The sequence below is a fragment of the Danio rerio genome, chromosome 14, assembly GCF_049306965.1.
Source record: "Danio rerio strain Tuebingen ecotype United States chromosome 14, GRCz12tu, whole genome shotgun sequence".
Lineage (NCBI taxonomy): Eukaryota > Metazoa > Chordata > Actinopteri > Cypriniformes > Danionidae > Danio > Danio rerio.
Genome location: NC_133189.1, coordinates 11,148,936 through 11,162,533, shown reverse-complemented (window position 1 = coordinate 11,162,533; position 13,598 = coordinate 11,148,936). Strand labels below are relative to the sequence as shown.

The 13,598-nt window shown below is 37.3% G+C and overlaps 1 protein-coding gene across 1 annotated transcript; it reads right to left on the bottom strand.

The window, feature by feature from the left end:
* Positions 1–806: 806 nt before the first annotated feature.
* On the bottom strand, positions 807–4,924 carry gpr174 (G protein-coupled receptor 174). Its single transcript, XM_005157173.6, has one exon. It carries the CDS (start codon positions 4,793–4,795, stop codon positions 3,812–3,814), a length of 984 nt encoding a protein of 327 aa, XP_005157230.1. The 5' UTR covers positions 4,796–4,924; the 3' UTR covers positions 807–3,811.
* Positions 4,925–13,598: the final 8,674 nt, after the last annotated feature.

Here is a 13,598-nt window from a genome sequence, read left to right as displayed (position 1 = left end):
GCGAGTACACGACTGTCTCCTTCGTTCGGTTATCCGTGGCACTATCCACTCGCCATAGTGTGGCAGCTAAAATCCACGTCTATACTATCGAGCGTGTATGAACTGTGATTACTTTTTAAATTGCTGATTAGCTATTGGCCATTTCCCTCTCTGACTGAAGGCAGTCGACCAATCGCGACAGACTGTCATCGGCCCAATCAGCGCAGATTAGCTTCGCGCTAAGGAGGGGTTTGGGAACAAATGAATCACTGGACGATTCATACAGGAGTCGCTGGGATAATTAGGTAAAAATAAATGCAGATTATAAGACCATGAAAGTGTTTTTTGACCTTGCATGCATATTAGACTGTTGTTGGAGACCCTTACAACCAGGATATGACCCTATTTCATGTATAATATGGGCTCTTTAAAGAAATCCTATAGCTTTACATATGCAATAAGCTGCAAAAGTCACGTGTGAAATGTGTGGTTTCGAAACATTTACTTATGAATCCAATGCCATGTGATCACATTTACATGAAAACCCTGAAGTTTCAGATGTGTTTTCAGATGTCATTTTAGATCCGGCAAAAAATTGGCTATTTTCAAGTTCATGGAGTACCTTTCACAGCATCAATAATATAGTCGGTTAAATTGACCTGAGCATTCATTTAGTTGTTCAAGTGAAAAAGGGGATGAAAGCAAGCAATGTACTAGGATCAGTGAGCACAACTAAAAAGAAACTTGTTGATTTAGTAATGTAAATGTAAGTGTAATGTAAAAAGATGGCAGGATATTTCTGTTTTTAGCACTCCTTTTTTCTGGTGAAGTTTAAGTTAAAGGGCCATGACACCCCCCACTTTCGGTTAAAGTCTACTTCAGAATTTTTTTCAAAAGATGCATGATTAATGGGCGGGGAGCTCCGCGAGCATCGGGCAGGAGTGGGCGTAGCCAGCAGGGGAGAAGGGGAGCGAACAACTGTTGTTGTCAGTTAGCTCACAAAATGAGACAAACCGTGAGGAGACGCATGAGTTTATAGTTTACAAAGTTAAAATGCAAAGAAATGAACAGTGATTTAATGCCCTGCTACATTTGTTATTCATAATTTCATATACAGACAACCCCAATTTATATCATTATAAAGATGTGTGCTCATGTAAACCCTATAAATGAGGACTTCTCCCTCAATCCCCGTATCCAGCAGACTCAGTGCAGCAGGTCTCCTGACCTGTCTATTTTAACCATTAGCCCTGCTGGTAATCTGGAGGATTTAGGCAAACACAGCAGCACAGTGATGTGTCTGAATGTGAACAAACTCCTGATAAAAGACAGCGTCCGCCATTCTCTAATTCTCGTGCTGCTCTCCCGACAAAAATGCTTGCAGCACACACACAGCTTTGTTGTATGATCGGCCCTGACAAGATCGCGGGGGAAAACATGCAACAAACCTTGTGGATGATGGAAACAAACGCATATGAGCCTTCATGAACGGCTAAATACTGTGCCATGGTTTCCGTGTCTCTCAGCTCGGGCTTGACACTGGCAGGTCTCATGAATAATTAAGCAGCCGGCTCTTCTCATAGGATAAGAAAACTCCGCTATGAATAATAATGAGAAACCGGCGCGTCATCATTGCACTTGCAGTACTGCGCTACATCGCCGATTTTGATCCCACCCCAAAAATCATTTTAAACCCGGAAGCTGAAATTATCTGACAAAAGCTCAAAATTATCCAGTTTTCCCCACAATTAAAGCTGACAGGTGCTAACATTGTCTTAACTGATGCTCAACACACACACATCTGTTAATATATAAAAAAAAAAAAGTTCTCCGGGGTGTCCTGAACCTTTAAAAACACATATGTTCATCTTTGAACAGTGACAGCCTGTAATACAGTTTTTGGGAAATATAATTCCTTCACCCGCTGGCCTGTCCAAGACTATGCTTAATAAAGTGTGTGTCTCCATAGAGTTTTCTAACGGTTGAATGAAATGATCTAGTGTTATACCTAATTAGTGCACATTCGTTTGTTCATGACTTGTCTTAAGAAGGTGCGGCTTTGGATGGCAGGGGAGGGTCGTAAAATTTCTAAGCTATTATGCTAAAGCTAGCATTCGGGCAGATCACCTACTGAACCTTTAATGTGAAATACGTCAATATATGGCACTATTTACTCAAGTCATTTAAACCCATGAGATTGTAATTCATCTTCACATCACAAATTAAGAATGATACCAATTCTAAGAAGAGTAATTCTGTGAACTATAATCACTTATAAACAATTTTACATTAGGCCTTTATTAACATAAAAATCACACACATAGACCACATCGCTCACAGTAAATGATGAACTTTGTCTGAACTACACACAAAGATTTATTCATACTGTTCAAATATTAATTTGACAGCACAAGAATCCTGACCTGACTATTCATTTATTTTTTTAAATGTATACAAAATAAATACAAAGAACATGCTTTCAATAAAGAGAAAGTTGGTGAAAACATGCTTTCTTCTCAGACATACAATATGTGTCATTTGTGAAAATGAACAGAAGAAGGCTTAATATTATTTGCTTATTATTTAAAAGGCATGTGTCCAAGTGTAATTTCTATGCGTCATCTTGTAGAGTAACATCTGTGATTTCCCCCACAGTCCAAACACATGCGCTATAGGTGAATTGAATAAGTGGTTTATTAATAAACTAATTTCGAGAGGATCACATGCTTACGATCAACACGGCTGGCTCCACATTAGCTCTGTAATCTGCCCAATCAGATGATTACGGATGCATTATAAATAACCAGAGCTTTTTGGTCCAGGTATCTTCGTCTTGAAGTTTCCCCCTTCCACGCCTACTTCCCCCCTTTTTTTTCCCATAGGGCTGCACTGCGGGACATATCAGAAAAGCAGTGGGGGCGTGTGCGCGTGACGTATCTGAAGAACGGTGGAGGCATGTGCGTGCGATGTACCTGAAGAGCAGTGGGGATGAGTTGCGTGCGACGTACCTAAAGAGCGGTGGGGTTGAGTTGTGGCCGACGTACCTGAAGAGCTGGGAGGGATGCGGCAGAGAGGGGTGTGCAACGTATTTAAGGACCGGGCAGGAGACGCGCAATTTCCGAGAGATTATTATCATTTATTTGCGGGCATCCGGGAGTCTCTATGCATTTGTGGGTAACTCACGGAACTTCTGGGAGACTTGGGATGTCTGCGTGGTTTTCCCCCGGGTTCTCCGGTTTCCTCCCACCGTCCCAAGACATACACCATAGTCAATCTAACAATCCAAAATATTATCATTATAAGATAAACCTTAGTTTACACTTCCCACACGTCGACAAGCAGGGGAGTTCTCGAGACCTACCTCTCTGCCTTTTAATGGGAGGGAGGATATGACGAGCTCAGGGCTCTCTCCCGGGACAGCATGCCAACTATGCTTTATCGATCATCAGCTAAGTGTGAACTCTTAAAAACTAAATTGGTGCAATACCAGAAAATGTGAACTTTGTAGAAACATTGTTTTGTTCCTCATGAAGAAACGGCTCATGTCACACAGGATGAATGCAGTCGTTTTGTAAGGGGTCAGGCTGCATGTCTGAGATTGCATGTCAGAGTTGAGTTTAGGGATAAGGTTGGGTAGTCTATACAGAATAAAAATCATAACATCTACGTGAAGTTCCCATAAAGATACCTTGTGTGTGTGAAAGAGAGAGTACGTGATTTATAAATATTACATTAGCCTACAAAACTGTAGTTCCTTAGTTGTACAGAAAGTGTATTGGCGATTTTTAAAAATAATGTGCTTATTCTGTATACATGATCTCCAATCTTTGCTTTATCTGTTTGGTTTAAATGTGACTTCGGGGTTTGTCGGGCAAAATATTCTTTGGTGTAACTGAAAACTTTCTTGCAGTTCGGTTCTTGATAGACGACGCTTGAATTCATCAGTTGTAAAGTAGTACATCACTGGATCCAGACAGCAGTTTAGACTTGCTAGACACAAGGTAATTGGATGAACATGGAGCACTGCATTCTTAAACGTGGCGCTCATATTAAAATTGGATTTAGTCAAAAAGTCTAAAGGAAAGGTTATGTGATAGGGCACAAAACAAATCATGAATACGCAAGCACAGCTTAACACCATCTTGAGTGCCTTGTGTTTTTCCCCAGTGTCATGCAAAAGGCAGGTTTTCTCTCGAAGACTTGCTGTAGTCAACCACGTACAGGTAATTACTATAGCCAGCGGTAGAAGAAATCCGGTCATTTCTGCGACTGCCAAAAGAGACACTCCTAGTTCCTTTTTGAGTTGCATCATGGGGAGTTCGGCGAAGCAACATTGTGGATTCCTTTCAGATTGTCGTAGAAGAGGAAATGGCAGACATCCAACACAGACAACGAACCATCCGACAAAACACCATCTGCGGTCCTGTCCTTTCATGATGTCACAGCTCAGCGGCTTGAAAATGAGTCGACAGCGTCTCAGACTGATGCAGGCCAGAAAGTAGATGCTAGCGTACATATTGACATATTTCAAATAGAAACAGATCATGCAGGCAGCTTTCCCAAAAGGCCATGAGTTGTTCAAGTAGTAGTAAACGCGCAGGGGTAGTGATAACACCTGGAGCAGATCAGCGATGGCCAGGTTGATCATGAATATCACGGCCTTCTTTGTCTCCTTTACGTAGGCGTAAAAAATCCAAAGTGCTAGAACATTGCCAATCAGTCCAGGAATGAGAATCAGTGTGTAGAAGACTGCATAAATTTGATGCTGATAATCTTGTATCGATGTACTGTTACTGCAGGTGTCACTGACATTCATCTTCCTTTCATTTAACTCAGATTCAGATTGGCTGGCTCCTCAACAACAGTCACTAAGCACCAATACACCTTATCAAAATAAGGTTATTTAAAAAATCTGTGAGACACTCCCAGAAATAGTCTCCTGACATTGTTATTGGAGTTCTTGTTTCAATGTGTTCTGAAAAACAGCAAAGAAAGAAGTTAGTCTCAAAATTAATAACAAAGGCACAGTTATACTTGAACTTGACAAATGTTCCAAATGTAACTTGCTATCCACAGCTGAATTAATTTTTATTTGGTCTGCAAATGTTTTTTTTTTTTTTTGTCTTAAGGCTGATGTATACTTTAGCATTGAGTGATCGAGGTGATCCACAGTGCCTGCCTTGCGCGTAGTAGGACATTTATACTTCTGCGTGCTGTTTGTGTTGCTATGCAATAATTCTTTCGAAATGCTAGCTGGCAGTAGGTTTTTACATTCCTCTGTGTCGTGTAATTTTTTTTTTCTTCTGAACGCTACCCTAATGTACAATTAGCTAAAACTTGCTTATTCAGTGGCGGGAATTGACACACAACTTTAATTATTAGGTAAACACAAAACAACAGTTACCATTTAGGGCTACTTCACAGGAGTCAACACTTGTAAACACTCCAACAGGTTCGCGTTACTCTCGATCCTGCCCACACTGGTTACAGCTACCAAGTCGAACAACCAAAAAACTTGACATATGTGCTAGGTAGGCATAGGCTATGCCGAGGGCTATGCGACTGCACTGTCTTTAAAGGTGCAGTATGTAAGTTTGACACCCAGTGGTTGAGCTAGGTATTGCACTCCTGGTTCAAAGCAAGTGCAGGTTGCCAGATTGACAACATCACCAGGAGCAAGCTTGACCTTGAGCCTAAAGGCTGATTGAAACCGTATACTAAATAAAAGCAACGACACGAAATAGAATGAATATTTTCCATATTAAAAGAAGTGTTTGTCCTAACCAACACCTGGAATTTATATTTTAGAAACGACTTCTCTTTTTTTGCAGCGGAACAACAGAAGCTATGCCAATGATCACCTCAGGTACACCTTGTGCTTTATTAAGTGTTTAATTCTAATAACGTGAATTTGAATGCCATTTTACATGACATTTATTGCTATACTACTTAAAGCAGCAGCAAATAGTTTAACTCAGACCTTAAAAATAAAATAAATGTGTTATCAATCATTTAGCATGTACATATAATAATGTTGAAGAGGTTTAATATGTATTAATTTGACCATAAACCATTACCACTAAGTGGGATGCAGTAAGTGCACTATTCTGTGCTTCTGAATGTCTATATATAAATTTCTGTTGTGCTACATCTGATGCACACAGCCAAGTCTGCTACTGTTCACCAGAGGCCGCATTTCAGTTGCAGACACATCCTTTTAGAGCCTTCCTAATTGAATGATTTAAATGCGTACTGGCAGTGGGTGGGTTAAAAAACCCAAAACAAAGACAAAACTCCCATCTTCAAAGCAGAATATCTAATCTTCACTTGGCATGTTTCTTAAACTTTTACATTCCGGGACCCACCTAGACAACTAATTCAATCTCAAGACCCACAATAATATTTTAATTTGGAAAAATGGGTGAAAAATGTATCCATTCAAAGAAATCAAATATATTGATTCCTGTTGTACGTTCTTTCAGTTCTTTGCAAAATAAAAAATTCTTAAAGATTGTCAGTGGAGTCAATGTACCTGACACAAACCAGCAAATTTTTGCAACACCTGTGCTTTCGTCAAGTTGTCGAGCAAATGCAGCACTACTGCGGATGTTTTCACTTGTTTGTTCGCGTATATCATAAGACATTTCCTCAGTACGCCGTTGTACTGTATTATTGGAAAGTAGAACTTTAGCTATCTTTACTGCAGCATCTTTACCCAGCATTTCCTCAACAATGTCTATGCAGGCCGGCAGCAGAGGCTCCTCTCCTATGGTGTGTGGCTTTTTGGATTTTGCTACTCGATAGGCAAAAAATGAGGTTCGAAGTTCTTTTCGTGGGCTGCTGGCTGTAACTGTGATTTTTTTAAAAAGATGATCAACCTTTGTTGCTATATGCAGAATGTTTTGTTGTTAGGTGACGTTTAAGTTTCAATGATTTCATGCTAGCACTTGCAAGCTTTTCTTAGCATAAAGGACAATGCAGGACTTCCTCACCCTCTGGACCTCTGCAATAAAACCAAGATCAAGGTAGGACTGATCATATTTTCTGTGTGGCTCCTTTTTAGATTTGGTTTGATCTGAAGACGTGTCAGTCTGTGACATCTTTAGTTTTAAACTTTTCTATTTTAATGCTGCACATTACTGATGTAGACACATGACACTTCAACACAAATGAATCGGACTCAGTCATTCAGTGAATGCTGATTCAGACTGTTTCAGTTCATGTGTTTTAACCTAAATTATTTTTTTGAAAAACAGAATCGTCTCTAAAGAGTCGTTCGCTCATTATCGAACTGGTTTTGATTCACGGTAACGTAAATATAGCTGCAGCTAAGTGACGTTGCGTGACCCACGTTTCCTCACTGTGCGACTGACTAGTGGGTCGTAACCCACAGTTTGAAAACCCCTGCTTTAAAAGACTTACATACAGCACCTTTAAAGTAAGATTTGCATGTCACAATAAACACATTTGTGTCTGCTGAGTTAATCTTTTTTTATCCAAAATTTCTGTTTAATGTTTTTTATACATGGACAAAATAAGCTTGACAAATGTGTGTAAACCTTTTTGTAACAATATTTCAATGTTGGCATAAAATAATTTTGACCAAATTTAAAATGGTCGATACCCAAAATGGCTTACTTGGGATAACTGGATATCATCTGACTTGGCATGTTCCTCTAAATTTTAACAGTTTTGTGATGTTTCGACAACATTTATGTGCAAAAATATCATTTTTTTTACTATCTCTGGATCACCAGAGCAGTGGTTTCCAACTTTGGTCTTCAGGACCCCCCACCCTGCACATTTGTATGTCTCTTATTTGAAACGCAATGATCAGTTCATGGATCTCTCTGTTAATATGCTGATGATCTGAAACAGGTGGGGTTTTTTGTAAGCTTATTGTGAAATTTTGGTTGCACTTATTAACTTATTTGTAAAGTTTTTGATTAGCACAAAATCTGCAGATCATGATGAAAGTTTTATCAAATAGGTTTTATGAACAATTAAACATAGTGGAATTTTTTTTAACTGATTAAATATTATTTTATTTTAGTGTTTATTAGACTAAGAATTTCCAGTCTGAGCCATTTGGTTAAAAAAAAATTATTACATAATTTACATGAGTGCAATTTTTGGACAAGTGGTGGCACTAGAGCGTTTGTGGCTCCAAATTTGTTGTGGTTATAGTAGTGTCAGTGTGCCAAATTTTATTACTTTGCTGCAAACGCTTATATGGGCTGCTGTAGACTTCCAGAGCGGGAGAAGAAGAATAAAATGAGTTAAAATAGATGCCTATGAACATTTAGTGCTTGGCCCCTAATTAATTTACTTTAACTGTAAAGTATTGATTTGGCAGTAAAGCAGTGACTTTGAGATTGGATGCAGTAAACTTACTTCTAGTAAAGAGATTAAAAACTAAATTCTGTCATCATTTAGTCACCTCCATGCAGTTGATCTTGCATCAGACACAGACTGAGTGAAATATGTTCAACGCTTAATTCTTCACAGAACATGTGTTAATGATTTACATTCGTTCATCATCATGTTGTTTCATGTGTTTCATTCATGTTTGTAACACAACTTAAAATATTTTCAATTAAATCTGAGACCTTTCTGATTTTTTGTACTGCCAACCTGATTTCAGCAATTAGGACATGTTCCTGGATTAATATCTATGATGATCCTAGAACAACATGCCAATCAAAATTGAGGGATATGTTCACCGTTTATGTTAAATTTAGGCTTACTATACATATGTTACATATATAGATGTTACAGATGTTACAACATAGTTGTTAAACCAGTATCGCATCATACTTGGCAAAGTCATGACATGCCTATTTGAACTTTGAAGTTGGGAACCTTGCTGTCTAAAGAGAATGAGGGAGCTCTCAGATTTCATTTCAATTTTGATATTTGGCTGAACTAACCTTTAATAAAATGATTTTGTCTTTAATTCCTAGTATAAGACTTCTTTTGGTAACTGGTAAAGAATTGAGAAAGCTTTTACATTTAAGAGTCATTGTCCTATAAATACATTATGTAAGTTTCAGAACACCTTTTTAGTCTAAAAACAGCTCTTATTGAAGCCAGTCTGCCAAACGGCTGTGTACTGAAATAACCACAGCAAAGACATTTTAAGAGGCAGTGGCCATGTCAAAGCAAAAAAAAGAATGTTCATTTTAACAACAAATTACACACAAAAAAAAAAATTATTATAGAACAAGAGGATTTGTAGTTCCCAGCCGAGCAGCAACCTCCTGCTCTCCCTCATGAAGCAAATATAAAAGTAAATGAAAAAGCAATTCATTGAAATTCCACTAGTCCTGGAAAATTACCAGCTAAATCCAGCTAAAACCAGCTTGACCAGCCTGGTTTAAGCTGGACATAGCTGGTTTTGGCTGGGGTCCCAGCCTGGCTAGGCTGGTCAAGCTGGATTTAGCTGGTCATTTTCCAGCCTGACCAGCTAAAACCAGGCTGAAAATGACTGGAAACCAGCCTGGAAGTGGCCAAAACTCCTCTAAAACCAGCCTGGTTGACCAGCTAAAACCAGCCAACCAGCCTAGGCTGGTTTAAGTTGGATTTTTCAGCAGGGATGTACTGCGTGTTGGCAGCTTAATTAGCAAAAATGTAGTTTGTTTCTTTGCTCAGTGAGCAATAACTATCCTAATTAGTTCTGAGATCAGTTTCAATCAACTGTATATGTAACTTATGAAATATGCTTAAAAATGTCTCTTTTAGTTCTTTTAGTTAAATGTCAAATGAAACTTGACAGACTTCAAAATAGTACGACACATACTAGACATACACAATATTAACAGACATCTAAGTTTAGGTTAAATAAAATTGTATTTAAACTTTTATTTGATTTAATCATGTTGGACCAACTCAAGTGCATTTAATTGTGTAAATAGTTTTTTTTTTAGTTAGTGATAAACTAATTTATTAGATGGAAATCCAATGGGTTTTATTTTTTAAGTGTATATACATCACCATAGTTCAATCTTTGTTATTTATTTTAAATGACACTAATTTCTTCTCTCTCTCTCTCTCTCTCTCTCTCTCTCTCTCTCTCTCTCTCTCTCTCTCTCTCTCTCTCACATGTTAATATGCCATTGGGGGGAAATATGAAATGTTGATCAAGTTTAGTTAATCCATTAATTAGCAAAGGACTAAAATGCTACCAAATAAAAACAAACTGTAGCTATTGTTCTTAGCCTAGCTCACTGATTAGCACATTAGAAGGTACAATTGTATATGCTAGATTTGCAACACAAAGCTTCAGTGTATTTCAAGACATTGTGTAGAAAGTATTTGCAATTCACCCTTTAAGATCCTGACATTTCTAAATCAGATATGACCGTCATTGCATCATATTCAGTCTCACAGAAATAGCCTCCTCCCCCTATTTAAAACCAGCCAAAGATCAGATAAGTTTTTTATGTTCTGTCCTTTTCATGAATGTATTTATAAAACAGCTGAAACTCATATGCACTGCCTAACAGGAAGTCCATTTTTCTGAAAAAAGAGAAACAGTACAATGTGTTATAACTGACACATACTCTGACTCATTCTGGTTAAACTTGCACTTCATTTTTGCTCAAGGGGCCTTCACATCGATCATGTCGTATGTGTGCAATTTACAAAATGCATCAAAATTGCCATCTTGAATGAACCTGAACTGTATAATAATCCTTTCAATGCTGTGTTTATTTTTTAAATTTTGTATTGTGACTGATTTTGCTCAATGTTCATATTCAAAACAAGCGGCAACCTCCCGCTCTTCCTCGTGAAGCAAATAAGGAAGTAACTGAAACTGCAATTCATCGAAATTCTGATAGTCCTGGCTCCGTAATGGAGCAGATTTCTATTAACCCCAATGTTAAAATGGCCAACTTTACAGCAGAAAAAAAGGTGTTTACAGCCTGGTACAAATAATGATTTTGGTTCATATAGCTAATATTACCCTTCATGACAACTGTCAGGGGGGTGAATTTATTTATAACTCATCTATTTCATTTATATTAAGGTAAATTAAGTCTGCATAATTAAGGGCGTGGCCACTTGAGTGACAGCTAGGTCTCGCTGGTCACTGTCACTTTACCTCAGCTGATTCCGACTGATTAGCCGCTGAACTCGGCACATACATTGTTTTATTATATGTTTTGTTTTATGTGGCTTTACACAATCAGTTGCCTTTTGAAATTATTTCTTACAATTATCAGATGATATGGCATGCTGTGTGCACTTAATTGTGCTCACAAACCATTCACATGGCCTCCATTTTCAAGGTGAGTGAAATAATATGCTTATATACCCTCTCTTTAAATGTATTTGTTGTATTTAAAATCATTTATCATTTATATTTTTCTTTAGAACTCCAACGCTCGATTGATTAGCTGTAGGAGCAGTCATCTGAAATGTTGTCATACAGTGTCATGCCTGGATTTCATAAATATTCTTGCATTAACTTACACAGACTATATTTTAAGTGTTTGGATGTAATTTGTGTTTTGCTTCTGTAGAAATTTATCATAACATAAGAACAATATTTGGCGTTTTTAAAATCTAAACACTTTATTGATATAGTGCATAACCAAGCATATGTGGTCAGAACACAAACAAGTCGCAGGTAATGAAGTATTAAGCGTTTCTCTCATAGAAAAGCCTGTCTGAGCAAAATGCTAGCAACTGTCTGTTGCTCCGCTCATGCTTTATGTCCTAGTTTGGTATCCCCCGGTCGGCGCGATGATGCGCACACAAAATGGCGATGGTTGGCTACGCCTACTTGTAGCTTCTTTTGGGTTCTTCAGAAACCTATGGGTGCAGTCACGGATACTAAATCCATATCTTTTACAGTCTATGAGACAAAACAAAAAACTATGTTTATTCTGAATATTTTAGCTTATTGATGGATTTGATTAATAGTTTTGTTACTGTTTTGTGAACTCTGAAAATGCATCATGAAAGATCCAGTGGTTTCTCTAACTGAAAATGCTCACAGTCCTAAATAAATTTAAATTCAAGTTCAACAATTATAAAAGGGCCATATGAGCTACACAAAAAATAAAGCTTTTCTGAATAATCGAATATTAATAATATTCACAAAGATGACACGTGAATAAACCATTTTATATTCATTATTAATATGCATGTTAATATTAATCCTTTATGTAACATTGGCATAATTTTGTCCTAAATTGTGGTTGGATTCAGGACTGTGGTAATAGTGGTTATTGACATATTCTTTAATTATTCATGATGAAACCTAAATTATATAACTAAATTTTATTGTTTTCTAGCGATTTTATGACAACACAGCAGTAGCAGTTTAAAAAATCAATCAATACAATAATAATTGATAGTATATACACTGTGAAATCGCTTTACTACTCTGGCAAGAAACGTTAAAGAAACATTTTTCGAAGCAGAAACTTTGTCTGACTTTGTCCGAATAGATTTACCAACATATACCAACCACATTCATTTCAAATATGACAGAAGAGGAGTGTGGTTTCTAAAGTAAAACTGAATAAATAGACTACAAAATACAGCCAAAGGTCATACACTTGCTTTTACTAACATGCATTATTGAAAGCATTTACTTGACATTAGCTATTAAAAACAGTGGTAATTTACGGATATGTTTTAAATGAGACCTAACAAATAATTGTTGTAAAATGAAAACTGTACATACAGGGTTGTTTTGAAACTTTATAGTTATTATAGCATAGTTATTTATGTTGCAGTTAGTCTGACAGTTTGTCTTTTTCCTTTTCTTCTTATGACAACTTGGGCTTCTGCATTGTTTAGACTACAGCATAACTTGTTAAGAGTGTACTTTAATCTGCTAGTAGAGAAATGCCTCATATAATAAATTAAATTGATGCAAAAATAATAAAAGGAAGTGAAGAAAAAAAGTACTTCCTTAAAGTGGTTAATCTCCTTGTGATATACATTTTAATCTCTGTGATGCATGGATAAAGACGCTTTTCGGTAGCATACACACTCTAAAAAATACTGGGTTGTTTTATCCATTGTTGGGTCAAATATGGACAAACCCAAAGTTACATACGCTTTAAAAATGCTGTTGGTTTGACAATCTATTTGAGTTAACGTATTAGATTTTACAAGTTTAAGTGGATTTAACATAAAACAATTAGGTTGTCCCCCAAAAGAATCTCAAGAATTTCGTTGTTTCAGCTCATTTTAAACAATTTGAATAAATAGCAAACATATTTTTTGAGTGTAAATTGCAATTAATTTTTTTAACTCAATTGTTGGGTTGTCCATTTTTGTACCAACATTGAGTTAAACATTGAACGTTCGAGGTTACTAAAGTAACCCTTCGTTCCCCGAGGAGGGGAACGGAAGCACTATAAGTGGATTTGATTGTAAAATCCACGCATTGGGAGGTTCGGTTCAGAAGCTACTCGTCTGAAAGAGTATTGAACGGGCCAATTAAGAATGAATTGGCAGCGCAAGCCTGCGCAGGTGAGCGGCATAAGCAATCAACTGAGTATATAAGCTCACCTGGCGCCAGCAGACGCTATCCTTTTTAAGCTGAAGAGACTTTTAACAGCTAAGGGACAGTCATTATGGCGACGGAGTATAGTGCT

Excerpts from the sequence above, each read along its gene's own strand:
- gpr174 (XM_005157173.6), bottom strand. The coding sequence starts at position 4,795 with ATGAATGTCAGTGACACCTGCAGTAACAGTACATCGATACAAGATTAT.